Raw genomic sequence first — 21,576 nt, forward strand, 5'->3', positions numbered from 1 at the left:
CCTGAGGCCGGGCGTGCGCAGATGGAGTCTCCTGCTTCCCGGGGCTTCAGGAAAATGGCCGCGGGATGCCGCGCGTGCGCAGATGGACATCGCGGCGGTCATTTTCCTGAAGCCGAGTCTCCCCCAAAAATACACATTTGGCAGTGCTGCGTTCTTAATGTCCACATCAAATTCTGAAATTATTTTGATCGGTAAACGGCGTAACGAGAGAAAAAAAAAATGCCAGAAATACGGTTTTTTTTTCGGTCGCCACAACAGAAAAAATGTAATGGGCAATTAAAACGTCATAAGTACCCCAAAGTAATATGAATAAAACTTAAACTTGGGGCGCAGAAACACAAGGCCCCCTATCCTGAAAATTGAAAACATTATATCACTTAAAACAATCAGAATTTGTATTTATTTTTACTGATTTCTGAATTTTATTTCATTACTTAAATTAAACAAAAGCTATACATGTTTGGTATCTGCGTAATTGTACTGACCTATGGGATCATATTGCCAGGTTGGTTTTACTGTAAAATAAGCGCTGTAAATTAAATAATTATGATTTTTTTTTTATGCTTTTGGAATTTTTTCCCACTTTCCATAATACATAATGTAATAAAATGAATGGTGTCATTCAAAAGTACAACTCGTTCTGCAAAAACCAAGCGCCTCACCCCTGTATCGATGGAAAAAAAAAAAAAAAAAGTTATGGCTCTTGGAAAGTTGGAATGAAAGGAGGAAAAAAGCAAAAGTGCCAAAAATTGCTCGGTCCTTAAAGGGACTCTGTCACCTGAATTTGGCGGGCTCTGTTTACTGTCCGATGGGCGGTGTTTTCTCTCCTTTTATGCATCCCTTCCTTTCCCGCTGGCCACAATATTGTATTGAATCTTGCCTTGCGCACGCGCAGTATGCTTTGCCCAACTGCGGGCAAAGCTGAAAAGCATTAGTGCGCATGCGCCGGCGCACTATGTCCCGGAAGTATTTTGCAGTGTTGCGGGACATAGTGCGCATGCACACTAATGCTTTTCGGCTTTGGCTGCAGTTGGGCAAAGCATACTGCGCGTGCGCAAGGCAAGATTCAATACAATATTGCGGCCAGCGGGAAAGGAAGGGATGCATGAAAGGAGAGAAAACACTGCCCATCGGACAATAAACAGAGCCCACCAAATTCAGGTGACAGGTTCCCTTTAAGGGGTTCAGTTTGTGATATGCCTGTCTGAAACTATTAAGCTTGACCATCTTAGGTGATGAAACATATAAATGCTTGGACACTTTTGGCAGCCTGACTAAGTATCTGGAACAGGACCTATTGCCCCAAGGGCCTCATTTTGAAAGATACCCCCCACCCCACTTAGTTTACATGCCACATCTGTGGCTCCGTCAGGTTTCTCTGTCCAAACCCTGAAAACAGGATTTAGGTGGATCTGCCAATGTGGCCATTTTTAATAAAGCAGATGGTGTCACTTTGTGCTTTCTAAGCTAATTTTCGGCAATGTCTGGCTTTTTTTAGGTGGGAATTATGTGGCCAGCTGCACTTTTCTGCCTGCCTCAGATAGGCAGACATTGTTGGAAATTAGGTCAGAAATCACAAGTTGATGCAGTCTGGGCAGCACGGTGGCTCAGTGGTTTGTACTCTTCTTTTGCAGCGTTGGGGTCCTGGGTTCAGATCCCATCAAGGAAACCTCTGTAAGGAGTTTGTATGTTCTCCCTGTGTATGTGTGGGTTTCCTCAAGTTCATCTGGTTTTCTCCTACACTCCACTGACATACTGATTGGGAATTTAGATTGTGAGCCCCAATGGCGACAGTGGTAAGGTCTGTAAAGCGCTGTGGAAATAATGGTTCTACATAAGCAAAGCACAATAATGCTGTATTAAAGTAAATGGCCCCCTCGCCAGATACACCTGTGTCCTGTTTTTCATGGTTTCAGACTGAAGCCCTTTCAGAGCCTCCGATGTTTGGCAATAATGTGATGTGAACACGGCCTTGGTAAGTCTTGACAGCATTCAAAGCGTGGTAGCCGCACATGCATCCTTCTCCATGGATGTGTATGGGACTTACAAAGGGAAACCAGCAACCAGCCCCTTCTATGGAATAATATTGATGCTGTGGATATTCAGCAAATATGGATGGTTGGTGGGTCGCATTTCACTCTCGTTCAGCTAATTGTTGGGGGGTTCCTGTGGCAGAACTGGAGTTTCAGGCATTTTTGGCATATCCAATATCGTTAACCAGTTAATATATTCCCAGTTTTGCCAAACACTTAGGTTTATGTGTCTGTGGACTTAGGCTGGGTGTAGATGATCCGGAAGTAGCAGCGCTTTGGACACAGCACATGTTCATTGCCTCCAAAGTGCTGCCGTCTATTGAGCGCAGGTGAAAACGCATGTGATCAATGAACTGTGCGGATTCACAGTGTCCAATATATTCTATTGGTGAAATTTCTCTTGCGGAGATGCTAGAAATAGACATGCTGCGGTCTAAAAAGACGCGTTGCATGTCATTCTCCACAGGTGAGTGGGCGTCTGTGGATGCATAGTGGAATTTCTTGAAATCCCATCTGCTGTTCTGTAACATCTGGCTGCTGTGGGTTGGACACTGCACAAGTACGCAGCGTCCAATCTTTTGACTTACATTTCTGGTTCTTGACACTTTTGATTCCTCCTTCAGCATCGGCAGGATTAGCTTGCTGCATGTGATTACCTCTTATTTTTAGGGTTTACTATTTGCATTCAGGTTTGGATAGCCCAAGAGTGTAACCTCGGAGAGCACTGCTGGATGGGATCATAATAAATATCATTGGCATTCACTTATGTTTATACTTCACCAAGCGGTCATGTGTTCAGTTTGGGAAGCCTAGTTCCTAAGGTCATTTTGATACAAGGGTAAACTTACAATCTTTGTCAGTGTTTGCTTTAATGGGGTTCTTACTATAGACATTTATGACATATCCATAGAAAACTCCACCGATGTCTAATAGATGCGGGTTCATCCTCTAAGACGGGTGGGGAGCCTCTGGCCCCAGGGTCATTTACGGCCCTCGATGACCTTTTATAAGGTCCCCGAGTGGATTCTAAAGGACCACATTGAGCAAGGAGCTGTATTTTGAATGCCACAGCTCATTAATTTCTTTTGCCCTGCTGGCACACACATGCAGTGTTCACTACTGAACACTGAAGGGCATGCAATGAAAGATTACGTCCTGAAACCAGTGCCAGAGTAAGGATGTACTTTGTGGGCGGAGTTTGTACGGCCTTCGAAGGATGGTATAAATATCCAAATGGCCCTTGGCAGAAAGATTCCCCACCCCTGATCTAAGACCACACATCTCCAGAGTAGGTGTCACACAATCCCCAATTTTGACTGGTAAGCGACCTTACTGACCGAGTGGGTCACTCACTGAGATTCTTTACCTGTACTCTACAACTCATTGCAATTTTTTGACTTAAAACTACTTTACACTGAAACAAAAGCCAAACACGCTTTTTTGTCTGATTTATTATAAATTAAGTAACTTTTTTCTTTGTTTTCCCTCTTCTCCACCAAGTCTGAGTGTAAAGATACAGTATGGAGCATTCAAAAGCTAATCATGGTTTGTCGGGAAAAGAAGGTTCAAACTGGACAGGCGTCCAACAAAAAAATGCGTATGCTAGACTGGTCCAACAGCACCACAGTGGACGCTTTACATTCTACTTGAACTATATAGCTCAGAAACTGCAGCTGGAAGAAGCCAGCCATGGGGACATGGTCTGTGACAAAGACTCTACCGTAGAAGGCCTTCAAGGAGGTTCTGGTAGAAACGTTGTGTATTCTAATGCAGTGTTCTCTGAGAGAAGTAGTGTCCCAAGATTTGAAAAGGGATTTGCTGGAGGACACGCCAATAGGAAAAGTGAATCAGAGATGCATCGTCTTGGCACACTTGGCAATGAAGATGCAGATTTTGACCCAAAGGAGAAGGCGCCTACTCAAAGTAAACCTAGTTTACTCAGCGCAAAGCTTCAGTTTTCCAAAGGCAATTGTGACTTTGAGAGAAAGGAATCCCAGACTGAGAAGCAGACGCCAAAGTCTCAGACTTGTTTGATTGAAGGTATGGCTTCAGTGCAATCCCCAACCCCTCACTTGTGATCTGATCTGACCATCTGATGGTAGGGTCTTCCTTGTTGTGGCTGACATGAGTAATGCAATGTGATTGTCTTTTTTTTTGTGAATGAAAGTTTTTCTCTGACTTGAAAGTATTTAATAGTTGACCAAGGTAAAGTTTTTCAGTTTCTACGCTTTATGTGCCTTTTAGATATGTTACTTTTTATCCTCCTAATAGTTGTAATATCAAGTTGAGTGGTTTTCTGTAAACTGAAATCTGTCCCATTGCCGCTGTTCACTGCAAGCAGATGTCCTTTGTCCTCTAGTTACATGTTTTTAACCCTTTTCCTACGTATCACATGTTGGGTTCAGTCATGCAGGCTCAGGATTGGAGCCCGCATCTTTCCCCGCTGGAAGCAGTTTTGTTCAGACTTTATCTGCCTCTAACAGCTGTTGGTGGAGCTGAGCTCTGATCCCTTATGATAACCCATTAAATGCCACTGTTAATCTGACAGTGGAATTTACAGTGCACGGCCTGCTCTTGGCTATCCACCTACCCACCTCTCCCTGCAACCAGATTGTGGGATGCCTATGGGTTGCCATGACAGCCAGATGTCTGCTAAAGACCCCAGTGCCTGTCATGACAATGCTGTATGGACAACCAGCCTTTGGCTGGACTTCAGAGGAAACCATGCTTTATACTGCAGCTCCAAGCTCCCTAATGAATGCAAAGTGCAGGGAAGTTCTAAGTTTGTTTTTTTTTCTCCCATTAAAAATAAACATGTGATATCACTGTGTACGTGAAAGTCTGACCTATCAAAATATAAAACGAATTAAACACCATAAATTGAAAAAAGCTGATGGGTCGGAATTGCAGTTTTGTGACTGCCACAAAATCTCAAGAAAATGCAATAAGAAGCGATCAAAACGTCAAATCTATCCCAAAATGGTATCAGTGAAAGCGTTAACTCTCCACTCAATAGTCATAATACAACTCCATCGACCAAAAAAAATGAATACATTACAGGTCTTGGAAAATGTTAACAGAAGCAAAAAAGTTTTCTATTTTTTAAAAACGAACAATTTTGTTTTCCTCCACTAAAGAAAGGAAAATCCTATTCCAGTTTGGTATTGCCCGTCTTGCGACAGTTATATTGCCAGATTTTTTTATTATTTAACTGGATGATGAATGTCATAAAAGCAAAAACAAATGGCAAAATTGTGTAGGTTTTTGTTTGCAATTTTACAGTCTATTGCAATTTTTTTCCCATTTACCAGTACATCACATGGTAACATGAATTGTCATTGAAAAGTAAAACTTGTCCAGCAAAAAACAAGCCCTTGTATGGTTGTCGGGGTGGTGAGGGGAATAAAAACAATTGGTCATGTCTGAATTGGGTTAAAACGTATAAAATGCCAGAAAAGAATGCAGTACCAAACAGGCAGTTCTGTAACTCGATTTTTTTGAATAATTGACATAAATAGGTGGTATATTGTCAGTGTTTTGTCTTGCTTATTGGTGGCCCCATGGGTCCAGGCTGTGGGTGGCACATGTGGCCCCATGGGTCCAGGCTGTGGGTGGCACATGTGGCCCCATGGGTCCAGGCTGTGGGTGGCACATGTGGCCTTATGGGTCCAGGCTGTGGGTGGCCCCTGGGTCCAGTAAGCAGATTTATACTGTGTGGGATTACATTTGAGGCATTGGTACCATGTATCAGTGGTGCATGCTGTGGGTTTGTGCGCCCACTTGTTGAATACATGCCACACAGAGTGGCACATGTGCATTTTGTGTGATACATTGTAAATTGTGAGGAATAAAATGTTCCCTCTTGTGTCTCTCCAGTCACCTTCCACGACAGCAGTATCGGAGGATGTCTCCCCGCCCTAATAGGGGACAGGAAACAAAGAGGTAAATACCCCTCCCCTTCCTGCAACCACCAGTGTTTTTCCTGTCCCCTATGGGGCATGAAGAGGTTCGCTGATGGTGCTGCCGTGGCTGGCGATCAGGAGCGCTGTTACCTTCATGTGCCGGGCAGTCAAAGTCGGGGGCTCTGCTCCCCTCCTCCTGTGACTGTTCCCATCTCCTCGTTCGCCACGTGACTTGGGACCTCTATCACGCCCTTCCTGTGCCTCCTTGTGGGGTAAAGCAGGGCAGTGAAGTGCATCGGGGTCCTTCTGTAGCTCCCCGGCTCTCTCCTCCCTCCTCGCTGGTGCTGGAGCGCGCGCAGCGGAAGTGACGCGCCCGAACTTCCGGTTTCGTCCCCATGCGCTGGAGCACACGCTCGCGCTGGCCGGCGTCCTGATCCTGCGGCAGCCATGACGGGCGTTGCTGACATAACCCCCTACAGATCCTAGGGAGGAGGAGCAATAAACTCGCTGGCGACCTCGATACCTATATATTCCTGGTCAGGGGGAAGCCTCCAGGTAAGGCCTATGTCCCTTGGTGACTGTCTGACCTTATGGACGGCGACAAACCCCTGCACTCTGCTTCTGCAGAGCCCAGCGTTCACCCTCCTTCTGTAAGTAGTGGATGAGGTCCCTTGCTGTCCAGTTAATTATGAAGTGACTTAGTCCACCTTTCTCTCTCATTTTAGGGAGACAAGGTCTCTGCCCCTAAAAAGGAATAAGATGCCCAGCTGTAAGTGTGGTGCATGTGTCCAAGCTTCCCTCCATTTATAAGAAAAAGCTCTGCCAACCATGCACGGATGAAGTGCTGTGTAGTGAACAGCCCTCTCTTCTGTACAGCATCAGAACCCTCATCAGACAGGAGGTTCAGTCCTCTAAGGTCGGCCCTGTCTCAGGCCCTGACACCACAGCCGCCTCCTTCTAAGAAGAGCAAGATGGCTCCTATTGATTCTGACTCGGGCGAAATCCATTCCTCAGGTTCAGAGGACATATGGGAGAATGAGGGTTCTACTTCCACCCCCAAATCTGATAATAAAAAATATCTCTTCTCTTCTGAAGATATGGAAGAGCTCATTTCCATAGTGAGGGGCACCATGGGGGTGGAGGAGTAGGTAGCGAGCCACTCCGTTCAGGATGATATGTTTGGGGGTTAATGCCTAGGACCCCAAAGGGGTTCCCTATACATGAAAATATTGAAAATCTTGTCCTTCATGAGTGGGGCCTATCTGAGAAAGGTTTGTGTCCCATCAGAATTAAAGAATCGTTTCCCTCTTGATGGGGACTGTTCTTTATGGGGAAATGCCGAAAGTGGATGTACAGATGTCCAGGGTAACCAAAAAAACGGCTCTACCCTTCGAGGATTCCTCTCAGGTCAAAGATCTTATGGATCGAAAAATCGAGAGCTTACTAAGGAAATCTTGGGACACATCTACTAATCTACTGAATACAAATGTCGCCTCAACATGTTTTGCCAGATCCCGGTTTCTCTGGTTATGTACCTTAGAAAATCACCTTTCTTAGGGGACATCAAGGGAAGAGATTCTGAACTCCCTACCACTTCTTCAGAAGGCAACAGGGTTCCTTGTGGATGCTTCCGCTGAATCTGTACGGGTAGCCGCTAGGTCTGCAGTTCTCTCCAATTCCGCTAGGAGAGCTCTATGGCTTAAATCCTGGGGAGGTGACATAACTTCTTAGTCCAAACTGTGTGGTATTCCCTTTCAGGAACATTATATGTTCGGGCCAGCCCTCGATGACATCTTAGACAAGGCTACAGACAAAAAAAAGCTCTTCCGGATTAGAGAAGCTCTAGGAATTGCTTTTTCCAGGACGTCATCCTGACAGCACCCTGGAGGACGTCCTCCTCCCCTTGCTGGGACAGGAAACACACGAGTTTAAAAGGTCAAGTCCCACCCACAGTCCTCAGTGTATTTCCTGTCCCTGCAAGGAAGGGACGCACGAGTGAGAAGCTGCGCAGGACTTACCGGAGCTCAGGGGGATCGTGCGGCTTGCCAATACCCTTCCCCCTGTCAAGAGGCTCAGGGCAGAAACCCTCCGGTGGGGGGTCCCTCTGCTCCAAAGACCAGGAGTGGACGAGGCTCCTGGTGGCAGCCGCTCCTCCCGGTGGGAGGCTCTCTGCTGCGGACGCTATCCACGCGGTGTGCGGCCATCCTGGGCAGCGTGGTATCCAGAACGGCGTCTCCCGGCAGGAAGTCGTCAGAACGCGTCACTTCCGGTCCGTCGGCATTTCGTTACCGCTACTTCCGGTAACGCTGTATGTGCGGGGGAAAGCGTGCAGTGAATTGCACAGCGGCAGAAGCGCTCCTGATCCGGCGCTGAGAGCTGCGGGGACCTGCTACCCTCATCATGGACACAAGCACTCCAACCGAGGAGGGGGTAAGTGCGCATGGCGCAAGTTCCCCTATCTATATGCAGAAGCAGGCTCACCCCAGTGCTTATCCCTTCTTATGTCATTTAAGGATAAGGGAAACCCCGCGGGTCCTCCTGTTCAGATTAAGAAATCCGGCAAGGCATCTGGGAAATCCTTTAGATGTCCACTTTGTAATATGAAGCTCCCGGACTCCCATGGGAAATCTTTATGCGGGGACTGCACAGCTAAGGTCGTAAGGGATGAACAACCCACACTGCTGGCTGAGATGAGATCCCTTATACGCGAAGAAGTACAAGCTTCTTTGTCTACCATGGTGCAGAAATCCAGTCCTATCCCCACCCGTAAGCGGGCCAGACGGGAGCAGGACTTAAGAGAACAGGAGGTTACTTCTGAGGATAAGTCTAACTCAGAGGACTTCGTCTCAGAGGAAGAGGGAGAGCTTCCGTCAGGAAGAGAAAATACCTCTTCCAGGCAGAAGACACAAATGATCTGGTGCAGGCGGTGCGATGCACTATGCAAATAGACGAGACATCTAAACCACAAACCAGGCAGGACTTGATGTTTGGTGGACTTATGTCACGTCAGCAGACAGTATTTCCGGTTAGCGAGCACATTAAGGCCATGATTTTGGAAGAGTGGAAAGAGGCAGAACGCAGGCTGGTGTTATCCAAGGACTTTAAAGCTCGTCTACCTTATGAGCCTGATGACATAAAACTATGGGACGAAGTTCTCAAAATTGACGTTCCTGTGGCAAAGATGGCCAAGAAAACGGCCATACCCTTTGAGGACTCATCAAACCTGCGCGATCCTATGGATAGGAAGGCTGACATATTGTTAAAAAGAGCCTGGGAATCTTCTGCGGCTCTAATAAAAACAAATATAGCGGCTACTTCGGTGGCTCGGTCTGTGTATCTATGGATGGGTCAATTGGAGGAGCACCTATCCAGTAAGACCCCGAGATCGGAAATCATAAATTCCCTCCCTATGATGAAATCTGCCACGGCTTATCTGTCTGATATGACTGCTGAGTCAGTCAGGTTTTCGGCCAGATGTAGTTCCTTATCTAACGCGGCTAGGAGGGCGGTCTGGCTAAGGTCCTGGTCGGGGGATAATGCTTCCAAATCTAAACTTTGTTCAATTCCCTTCTCAGGTGAAAGGGTTTTTGGACCCTCCCTGGATACCATTTTGGAGTCAGCCTCCGACAAAAAGAAGGGGTTTCCAGAGGAGAAATCTAAGAAGCCCCAGTCCTTTCGGAGAGGATTCCCCTTCAGAAGGCAGTCTGAGTTTAGAGGAGGCAGATCCAATAGAGGATCTTATAGGGGCTCCCGTAGCCAGGGCAATAGAAACAGAGGTTTCTTCTTCAGCCCTTCCTCAAAATCTAAATCACAATGACGCCAGTCTCATAGGGGGTCGGCTCCGCCAATTTTCACACAATTGGGCTCGGATCACTCAAAATCAGTGGGTCCTTCGGACCATCTCAGAAGGCTACAGTATAGAGCTCTACTCCCCCCCCCCCCCCCCCCCCACCAGACAGATTCATCAGTCCTACGGTAGTTTTGCGAGACTCTCCCATGTTGGCAGACCTGATGGAAATGCTCTCCTCAGAGGTCATAATTCCGGTACCATCTCTGGAAATAGGTTTAGGACATTACTCCTCCCTTTTTTCCATAATGAAACCGTCCGGCGAATCTCGCACTATAATAAATCTGAAACCTCTAAATGCCTGGGTCAGGTACAAGAGGTTTCGTATGGAATCCATCCATTCGGCAATACTCCTAATAGATCAGAATGCTGTGATGTGCACTCTAGATCTAAAGAGTGCCTATTATCAGGTTCCCGTCCACCCTTCTTCTCAGAAGCTTCTGAGGTTTGCGGTAGTTCTGCCGTCCGGGACCTGTCACTTCCAGTTTCAGTGCCTTCCATTTGGTCTTGCCTCAGCACCTCGTATCTTCACAAAACTGGTGTCGGAGATTGTCGCTTTCCTAAGAAATCAAGGGATCAGAATAATCCCTTATCTCGACGACTTTCTCCTGGTGGCAAGAACGCCAGAAATTCTATCAGACCACAGGAACCGAACTATTTCAGTGATGGAAGAACTCGGTTGGGTCATAAATTGGCGAAAATCCGATTTGACTCCAGAGTGCAAGAAGACGTTTCTGGGAGTATGTCTGGATTCAATGAACAGAATATCCCTCTTACCCGAGTCCAAGCTGATTGCAGTACAGTCTCAGGTTTGGCTCCTGCTGGAGCACAGGGTGACGACAAGGACGGCCATGCGAGTCCTCGGCCTGATGACGGCCTGTATTCCGTGTGTAAGATGGGCTCAGTTCCATTCAAGACCACTACAGAAATTGATTCTTTCCAGATGGGACAGGAGTCTGTCTTCTCTGGACAGTACTTTACACCTATCACATCGTGTAAGAAGGACTCTCCTATGGTGGACAAAGCCAGAGAAATTAAGAAAAGGAGTGTTATGGTCCGCAGATCCCTACGTAGTGGTTACTACAGACGCCAGCGCTTGGGGCTGGGGAGCTCACCTAGAAGACAGGATCCTTCAGGGGAGATGGCCGGAAGACGTCATCCACAGCTCCTCCAACTTCAAGGAACTATACGCGGTCTGGGAAGCTTTGAGAAGGAACCGACACATCCTGGAAAATCGTCATGTCAGGATAATGTCCGACAATGTGACAACAGTCTCTTTCCTGAAACATCAAGGAGGTGCGAAACACCATGCGCTTCAGGAACTGACAGAGAAGATATTTCGTTGGGCAGAAAGATCGGTCCTTTCTATTTCAGCGGTTCACCTGGAAGGCTCCCAGAACGTTATAGCAGACTATCTCAGCAGAAGGGAGGTGTCTGCAACAGAGTGGGAACTCAACCAGGACGTCTTCCAGGACTTATGTCTTCGCTGGGGAACCCCCTGTATAGACCTATTCGCAAGCAGGAGAAATTCAAAGGTCTCAAAATTCTTCTCTCTGAACCCGCGGGATCTTCCAGAAGGGATAGATGCTCTGAGCCAGGATTGGACGGAACTTCTCTCGTATGCTTTTCCTCTGGCGTTGGTTCCGGCTGTTCTCAGAAAGATCAAGGAGGATCGAGCTCTCGTCATATTGATCGTTCCATACTGGCCAAGAAGGAGTTGGTTTTCCCTTCTACTAGAGCTAGCAATCGAGAATCCAGTAGAGCTCCCTCTCAGAGCGGATATAATCCACCAGGGTCCGGTATTCCACCCAAACCCAGAGAAGCTCCATCTCTCGGCATGGATCCTGAAGGGTCCATCTTGAAGGCTAAGGGTCTATCAAGCCAAGTAATATCTACTATGAAGTCTAGTAGGAAGCCTGCTACGTCAGCAATTTACTTAAAAATTTGGAGACGGTTCTGTCTGGAGGGTGGCAGGTCTGAGGTTACGGCAGGCACTCCCGACTTACCCAGAATTTTAGATTTCTTGCAGGCTGGGTTTGACAAAGGTCTTAAACCAAGCACGTTGAAGGTGCAGATCTCGGCACTTAGTTCTTTCCTCGACTATCCCCTAGCGTCACACCCGTGGATAGTTAGATTCATCAGAGCTACCCAGAGGTTGCGCCCCTCTATCAGACATATGTCTCCTTCTTGGGACCTTAACTTGGTCCTCAGATTTCTCTGCAAAGACCTCTATGCGTCAGTGGATAATATGCCCATTTCCATTCTTACACGTAAAACGGCGTTTCTTGTGGCAGTGACTACGGCTAAAAGAGTGGGGGAAATTCAGGCCCTGTGTACTAGGGACCCATACCTTCAAATTAGAGAGGATTGTATAATTCTTAAACTCGACCCCTCTTTTATTCCAAAAGTAGGAACAACTAAAAATAGAAATCAAGAGATTGTGTTACCATCTTTCTGCAATAACCCGGCTAATGCTAAAGAAAAGGTCCTTCATTCTCTGGACGTCAGGCAGGCAGTTCTTGACTACCTGGCAGCCACCAACACTTGGCGCATCGACCCAAACCTATTCATTTTGTATGGAGGCAAGAATAGGGGTAAAAAGGCCTCTAAGGCCTCTATTGCTCGGTGGATCACGTCCGTGATCTCTGAGGCCTACCAATCTGAAGGGCTCTCTCCTCCGGAGGGTCTCCATGTACAGGTCCTTCTCAAAAAATTAGCATATAGTGTTAAATTTCATTATTTACCATAATGTAATGATTACAATTAAACTTTCATATATTATAGATTCATTATCCACCAACTGAAATTTGTCAGGTCTTTTATTGTTTTAATACTGATGATTTTGGCATACAACTCCTGATAACCCAAAAAACCTGTCTCAATAAATTAGCATATCAAGAAAAGGTTCTCTAAACGACCTATTACCCTAATCTTCTGAATCAACTAATTAACTCTAAACACATGCAAAAGATACCTGAGGCTTTTATAAACTCCCTGCCTGGTTCATTACTCAAAACCCCCATCATGGGTAAGACTAGCGACCTGACAGATGTCAAGAAGGCCATCATTGACACCCTCAAGCAAGAGGGTAAGACCCAGAAAGAAATTTCTCAACAAATAGGCTGTTCCCAGAGTGCTGTATCAAGGCACCTCAATGGTAAGTCTGTTGGAAGGAAACAATGTGGCAGAAAACGCTGTACAACGAGAAGAGGAGACCGGACCCTGAGGAAGATTGTGGAGAAGGACCGATTCCAGACCTTGGGGAACCTGAGGAAGCAGTGGACTGAGTCTGGTGTGGAAACATCCAGAGCCACCGTGCACAGGCGTGTGCAGGAAATGGGCTACAGGTGCCGCATTCCCCAGGTAAAGCCACTTTTGAACCATAAACAGCGGCAGAGGCGCCTGACCTGGGCTACAGAGAAGCAGCACTTGACTGTTGCTAAGTGGTCCCAAGTACTTTTTTCTGATTAAAGCAAATTTTGCATGTCATTCGGAAATCAAGGTGCCAGAGTCTGGAGGAAGACTGGGGAGAAGGAAATGCCAAAATGCCTGAAGTCCAGTGTCAAGTACCCACAGTCAGTGATGGTGTGGGGTGCCATGTCAGCTGCTGGTGTTGGTCCACTGTGTTTCTTCAAGGGCAGGGTCAATGCAGCTAGCTATCAGGAGATTTTGGAGCACTTCATGCTTCCATCGGCTGAAATGCTTTATGGAGATGAGGATTTCATTTTTCAGCACGACCTGGCACCTGCTCACAGTGCCAAAACCACTGGTAAATGGTTTACTGACCATGGTATTACTGTGCTCAATTGGCCTGCCAACTCTCCTGACCTGAACCCCATAGAGAATCTGTGGGATATTGTGAAGAGAAAGTTGAGAGACGCAAGACCCAACACTCTGGATGAGCTTAAGGCCGCTATTGAAGCATCCTGGGCCTCCATAACATCTCAGCAGTGTCACAGGCTGATTGCCTCCATGCCACGCCGCATTGAAGCAGTCATTTCTGCCAAAGGATTCCCGACCAAGTATTGACTGCATAACTGAACATTATTATTTGATGGTTTTTTTGTTTGTTATTAAAAAACACTTTTATTTGATTGGATGGGTGAAATATGCTAATTTATTGAGACAGGTTTTTTGGGTTATCAGGAGTTGTATGCCAAAATCATCAGTATTAAAACAATAAAAGACCTGACAAATTTCAGTTGGTGGATAATGAATCTATAATATATGAAAGTTTAATTGTAATCATTACATTATGGTAAATAATGAAATTTAACACTATATGCTAATTTTTTGAGAAGGACCTGTACATTCGACTAGAGGGATAGCTACTTCTTGGGCAGAGAGGGCAGGCGCCTCTCTAGAACAGATTTGTAAGGCCGCGACATGGGCTAGTGGCAATACCTTTTGCAAACACTATAAACTTGATGTTTTGTCTGGTCAGCATACTGCATTTGGGAGAAAGGTTCTCCAAGCGGTTATCCCACCCTGAGGAGGTGCTTTGGTACTCTCCAGGGTGTTGTCAGGATGACGTCCTGGAAAATAGGTATTAAGCTTACCGTTAATTATGTTTCCAGGAGTCCATCCTGACAGCATGGGTAGTTCCCTCCCTGTATTATTATATGATGCATGGTATTCTAGCATGTTTGTAACCTATTCCTAGCATATGATGTAATATGTTCCTGGTTATAATGTGATATGTTTGCTACCATTAAACAAAGATTTTTTCTGCATTTCCTTGAGGCGGTTCTTGTTACAACACTGAGGACTGTGGGTGGGACTTGACCTTTTAAACTCGTGTGTTTCCTGTCCCAGCAAGGGGAGGAGGACGTCCTCCAGGGTGCTGTCAGGATGGACTCCTGGAAACATAATTAACGGTAAGCTTAATACCTATTTTTCGTCCCTCCCGTGAGCAAGTACCCCAGAGAGATTACAGGGTTAAAGGTAAAACGGGTCAGTGCAGCTACCCCAAAGGGGGTAAAGCCAGGAATATCCTTGTCCCCCACCCCCAGCAGACCCCTGAGAAACAATGACTGCTCTCCGGTCGGGGGCCGATTCTCAGGTTTTCTCTCCCAATGGCAGGCCATCATCACAAATCAGTGGGTCCTGCGTACCATACAGGAAGGCCTAAGGTTAGAATTCGAGAGTCCTCCTCCTCACCGTTTAACAATTACCTCCCTACGGTCTCCACACCTTCGGGAATCCCTAAATGCAGATATTATCGGTCTGCTTCAGGCAGGCAGGACTAATCTCCCGGGTACCTCATCAGGAAATGGGAGAGGGTCACTATTCTCACCTATTTTTGGTAATAAAGCCCTCTGGGAAACACAGGGTTATCATAAACTTGAAACCCCTAAATCAGGTGATCAAATATCGAAGATTCAAATTGGAATCAATCAGATCAGCAATCCTGCTGATTGGTCAGGACTTGGTAATTGCTACGTTAGATCTGAGGGACGCATACTATTATGTGTCGATACATCCCGACCACAGGAAGTTCCTCAGATTTGCAGTGGCCCAAAACCAGAGTCAGCCACTTTCAATTCAATGTCCTTCCATTCAGAGTCTCATCAGCTCCACGGGTCTTTACCAAGATCATGTCAGAAGCATTGATCTTCATCTGACGACAAGGGATCTGTATCCTCCCGTACTAGATGATTTTCTTATTGTCTCTCCATCCATTCCTCGTCTGAATCAGGATGTGACGAAGGTCCTGGATATCCTGAGATCACTGGGGTGGATTCCGAACTTGGAGAAGTCGGACCTCCATCCATCAACGAGGAAAATATTCCTAGGAGTTCTTCTGGACTCAAGGAAAAGAATATCCTTCTTACCCAGGGACCGTCAAGTCGATCTCGTCCACAGGAACTCCAGGTTGAGGAGTCAGAGTACTCCGACCTTAAGAGACTCGATGTCAATCCTGGGTTCATTGACGTCTTGCATCCAAGCAGTCTCCTGCGCCCAGGCCCACACAAGAGGCTCTCAGTCCCACATCCTGATGCATTCAAAAGGACGCTAGAATGCATTAGCCAGAAGGATTCCTCTTCCCACTCATGTAAAATCCTCCTCCTCATGGTGGCTGAACTCCCAGAACCTTCAAGGAGGAGTCAGCTGGGACAAAATTCCTCTGAAGGTGCTCACAACAGATGCAAGCCAGAGAGGTTGGGGCGCCATGATAGAAGGTTCCCACTTCCAGGGGTTTTGACCCCTTAACCTCAGGTCCAGCTCCTCAAATCTGAGGGAACTAAAAGTGGTGGAGGAGGCGCTAAAAGCTGCATCTATCTTCATCCAAGGTCACCATGTACGTGTAATGTCTGACAACATGACTACAGTGGCCTACTTCTGACACCAGGGAGGCACGAAATACACCAACCTGAAGTTAACCGCTGCAAGGATTTTTTTTCTGGGGCATAAAAACACCTCCTGTCCATCACGGCAGTGCACATAAAGGGATCAGACAATGCCCAGGCGGATTTCCTCAGCAGAAGAGATTTCCATCCTAGAGAATGGTCTCTAAACCAAGAGGAATTCCTATCCCTGGTCTGTAGATGGGGAAGTCCCAACGTGGATCTGTTTGCCAACAGTCAAAACACGAAATCGAGCACTTTCTTCTCCCTCAACCCCTCAAGTGAAGCACAGGTACTGGATGCCTTCTCCCATCCTTGTAAGTTTTGCTCTGGCATGCGTCTTCCCACCGATTCCTATGTTACCAAGAACGCTACAAAAGATACGGGCAGACAGTCACAACGATTCTGGTAGCACCGATGTGGCCAGGAAGAAGCTGGTACGGCGCATTAACAGACATGTCTCTGGAAGGCCCGATACTTCTACCTCAGTCTACCTCAGATAGTCGACCTTCTTCAGCAGGGTCCCCTGCTACACCCAGACTGAAATTGGCAGCCTGGTTACTGAGGCCGAGATTCTGAGAGCCAGAGGTCTCTCAGATGACGTAACTCAAACCCTACAAAAAAGTAGGACACTAATAACGAACGCCATCTATGGCAAGGTTTGGAAAAAAGTCATCCTGGTGTTTCCCAAACAAACCCGATCCATTCCATCTCAATATTGCACAAATCTTGGAATTTCTCCAGAAGGGACTGGAGTTAGGGCTCTCGCCTAGCACCCTAAAGGTTCAGGTGTTGACACTCTGTTCTTTTTGATCAGGATTTAGCAGGCCACCGTTGGGTTAGACGTTTCAGGACATCAGCAACTAGGATTCGCCCTAGGCTCCATGTCCAATCCCCTCCTTGGGATTTGAACCTTGTCCTAAATAGTCTGACCGGGGACCTCTTTGAACCCTTATCCGCCATCAGCTTAAACATTCTGACCCTCAAGACCGTCTTCCTAGTAGCAATCATTACCGCTAGGTGTATAGGAGAGCTGCAGGCCTTGTCAGTACAGGAGCCATACTTAACCATAACAATGGATAGCATAATCCTTAAGCTAGACCCTTCCTTTATGCCCAAGGTGGTCTCGGACTTCCACAGAGGTCAGGATATTGTTCTACCCTCATTCTGTCCAAATCCCTATAATCCAAAGGAAGAAGCCTTTCACACTCTGGATACTGGATATCCACAGAGTGATCCTCTTCCACCTTCAACAAACGGAAGGTTGGAGGATAGACCAAAACCTATTCGTCCAGTTCTCAGAACGGAATAAAGACAAAAAAAGCAGCTAAAAGTATGATCGCTAACTGGATCAAACTGGCCATTTGCCTTGCATATTGATCCCGGAAGCTTGCACCCCCGGCATCGCTGAAAGCTCACTTCACCCGTTCAGTCTCGACTTCCTGGGCAGAGAGAGGGAACGTATCGTCTGAGCAGATATGCAGAGCTGCCACCTGGTCGTCAGTCCATACATTCACCAGGCATTACAGGCTAAATTTCAATAGGGACCTATCGTTTGGCAGATGCGTTCTGCAGGCAGTTGTCCCTCCCTAAAGAAATTAGGTGTTGGTATCACTCCGATACTGCTGTCGTGGAAGGTGACTGGAGAAAATAGAATTAGACTTACCATTAATTCGGTTTCTAGGAACCTTCCACGACAGCACTAATTTCCCTCCCTATCTGATACTCTTATTGGATGATTCCTGCACTTAAGTGGTAACTATACATGCTACTGTGTCCAGAAAAAACACTGGTGGTTGCAGGAAGGGGAGGGGTATTTAACCTCTTTGTTTCCTGTCCCCTATTAGGGCAGGGAGACATCCTCCGATACTGCTGTCGTGGAAGGTTCTTAGAAAGCGAAATACCTGTAAGACTAATTCTATTTTTTGGCATTGTCATAATGGGGTGCCCATGCAATCTTTGTGCACAGGAATCATGCGCTGCAGGTCAGTGTTTGTCCTTAGTATTGCGCAGAAGGAGACTTTGTAGTGTAAAATGCAGTAACTGAAAAAAGATGAACAAATGCTGCAGTCGGTGTAATGGTCCTTTTGCTGTTAGAAGTTGTGTCTCGTTGCCCAACGATTCAGAGAAAATACAACAGTTTATCAAGCTTTTTTTGGGGTGGTCTTAACCATTGGACCAAGTGTCCAGGTATATGGAAAACCCTAAACTCTGTCCATAGTGGCACACTATAAAAACAGGCAAACACTTATAAAACTGGCTAAAAAATGAATTGGGTGCAAACAAAAAAGGCATAAAACGCCAAATTCCACAATAACCAGTCGCACATGCGGTAATGAATTCGGCCTATGTGCCTATAAGGGATTTCAAAATTCCCTTTAGTTTTCAATCACATTTTGGCCATATGTCTGAAAGTTATCAGAAGTTTCGTGGAGAAATAATTTTTTTCCTGTTACATTAAGTTATTCAGATTTCAGAAAATTTTATTGTATGATAAAAGTAAAAATCTCCAGTATCGTTCTCATGGTTTCCCAGCTCTTTGCTTCCAGCCATATTTCAAAATGTACAATTCCTGTATGTAGTCCTGTAATTCCTTTATTTCACCATATCAGGCTTAAATTACTATTCATATTCAGTAAGTAAGGAGCAAGGAATGTACCGTATGTTTATGGTCATCAACAGACTGCCAACTATCCAGAAATTCCTGGACTGTCCGTAAAAAAGTGTAAACAGAAGGATGAATGACCTCGAGGAGATCAAAACATCCAACACCGCGGAGACACCATCACGTGTTTCTCAACGCAGTGATCCAGAACACTGCCCCCATCCCTTATGGGAAATATGCAAATGCATGTAGAAAAGCCGCGGAGACACCATCACATGTTTCTCAACGCAACGCAGGTTTTCCTTTATTGGATGCTGCCCTTCCCGTGGTTGTTCCTTCCCAATGAAAGACCTGGCTATTCATTGCTTGCGTTGAGAAACATGTGATGGTGTCTCCGCGGCTTTTCTACATGCATTTGCATATTTCCCATAAGGGATGGGGGCAGTGTTCTGGATCACTGCGTTGAGAAACACGTGATGGTGTCTCCGCGGTGTTGGATGTTTTGATCTCCCCGAGGTCATTCATCCTTATGTTTGTAGTCCTTTTACTAGGCACTGCTCCTAATAGCCAGGTTCCTACTCCACACTGATGAGGGGCAAATACCCCGAAACAGCTGTCTGTGGATGGATACCATGTTTTGGCATAGGTGGTTTTCCTTTATTGGATGCTGCCCTTCCCGTGGTTGTTCCTTCCCGGTGAAAGACCTGGCTATTCATTGCTTGCGTTGAGAAACACGTGATGGTGTCTCCGCGGCTTTTCTACATGCTTAAAAAAGGAGTGTACAGATTGAGACTGTAATCATCCTAATATTCAATGAGTGCAGCAAAGTTTTTATTTATATTGGATAAAATGTCATAGGGTGGGCTGCAGCTGGTGAGATGGGCACTGAATCGTTGCTGACACGACTGCAGCTTGTGTGTGACCCTGCACTGCTGCTGACACGATTGCAGCTTGTGAGTGACTGTGCACTACTGCGGACACAACTGCAGATTGTATGTGTGACCCTGCACTGCTGCTGACACAACTGCAGCTTGTGTGACCCTGCACTGCTGCTGACACGACTGCAGCTTGAGTGACTGTGCACTACTGCGGACACAAATGCAGCTTGTGTGTGTGACCCTGCACCGCTGCTGACGCGACAGCAGCTTGTGTGAGAGTGACCCTGCGCCGCTGCTGGCGCGACAGCAGCTTGTGTGACCCTGCGCCGCTGCTGGCGCGACAGCAGCTTGTGTGACCCTGCGCCGCTGCTGACGCGACTGCAGCTTGTGTGAGTGACCCTGCACCGCTGCTGGCGCAACTGGAGCTTGTGTGACCCTGCACTGCTGCTGCTGGCACGACTGCAGCTTGTGTGAGTGACCCTGCACCGCTGCTGACACGACTGCAGCTTGTGTGAGTGACCCTGCACCGCTGCTGACCAAACTGCAGCTTGTGTGTGACCCTGCACCACTGCTGACGCGACTCCAGCTTGTGTGACCCTGCACTGAGAAAAAAAATCGGAGGTCGAATGTCTTTGTACATTGCCCAAGCCAGCTGTAATAGAAGGTAGAGCTATCACTTTGTGGGATCTTGTATTAAATACTGGGTAGTCCCTCATGTACATGTACAGTGGGTACGGAAAGTTTTCAGACCCCTTTAAATTTTTCACTGTTTCATTTTCATTGCAACCATTTGGTGAATTAAAAAAAAGGTTTTTTTTTTCTCATTAATGTACACTGCACCCTATCTTGACTGGAAAAAAAGAAATGTAGTAATTTTTGCATATTAATAAAGAAAACGGAAATATCACATGATCATAAGTATTGAGACCCTTTGCGCAGACACTAAGGCTATGTTCACACTTTGCGGATTTTGCTGCGGATCCGCAGCGGATTTGACCGCTGCGGATCCGCATCAGTTTCCCATGAGTTTACAGTACAATGTAAACCTATGGGAAACAAAAAACGCTGTGCACATGCTGCGGAAAAAAACACGCGGATGAAAATCCGCATAAGAAACCGCAGTAAAAACTGCGATAAATCCGCAGTTAAAACCGCTACGGGTTTTCACTGTGGATTTTGGAATTCTGCTGCGGAAAAATCCGCAGTGGAATCCGCAAAGTGTGCACATAGCCTTAGGCTACTTTCACACTAGCGTTTTCTGCAATCCGTCACAATGCGTCGTTTTGCAGAAAAAACGCATCCTGCAAAAGTGCTTGCAGGATGCGTTTTTTTTCCCCATAGACTTGCATTGACGACGCATTTGCGACGGATTGCCACACGTCGCATCCGTCGAGCGACGGATGCGTCGTGCTTTTGCGGACCGTCGGGAGAAAAAACGCTACATGTAACGTTTTTTTTCTCCGGACGGACTGCTTTTTCCGACCGCGCATGCGCGGCCGGAACTCCGCCCCCACCTCCCCGCACCATACAATGGGGCAGCGGATGCGCCGGAAAAATGCATCCGCTGCACCCATTGTGCAATGCAGCAAACGCTAGCGTCGGAATCTCTCCCTGACGCATTGCGACGGGGAGATTCCGACGCTAGTGTGAAAGGAGCCTTATTTGTCACATGCTGTCTATTTCCTTGTGTTCCTCCTTGAGATGGTTCTACTGCTTCATTGGAGTCCAGCTGTGTTTAATTAAACTGATAGGACTTGATTTGGAAAGGCACACACCTGTCTATGTAAGACCTCACAGTGCATGTCGGTCAAAGGAACTGGCCAAGGAGCTCAGAGACGGAATTATTGCAAACCACAGATCTGGCCAAGGTTACAACAGAATTTCTGCAGTACTCAAGGTTCCTGAGAGCACAGTGGCCTCCATAATCCTTAAATGAAAGAAGTTTGTGACCACCAGAAGTCTTC

At 46.6% G+C, this 21,576-nt stretch overlaps 1 protein-coding gene across 2 annotated transcripts in view; it reads left to right on the top strand.

The window, feature by feature from the left end:
* Positions 1-21,576, top strand: part of DIS3L2 (DIS3 like 3'-5' exoribonuclease 2) — a 588,376-nt gene that overhangs the window by 6,405 nt on the left and 560,395 nt on the right. Inside the window, exon 2 of one of the 2 annotated variants that reach the window (XM_069727018.1) lies at positions 3,534-4,073. The exons of the other annotated variant lie outside the window; for it this stretch is intronic. Coding sequence (XP_069583119.1) covers positions 3,554-4,073 — 520 coding nt within the window. The 5' untranslated portion in view covers positions 3,534-3,553. The remainder of the gene's footprint in view (positions 1-3,533; positions 4,074-21,576) is intronic. 2 annotated transcript variants of the gene reach the window in all.

This window comes from Ranitomeya imitator, chromosome 5 (assembly GCF_032444005.1).
Source record: "Ranitomeya imitator isolate aRanImi1 chromosome 5, aRanImi1.pri, whole genome shotgun sequence".
NCBI classification, from domain to species: Eukaryota; Metazoa; Chordata; class Amphibia; order Anura; family Dendrobatidae; genus Ranitomeya; species Ranitomeya imitator.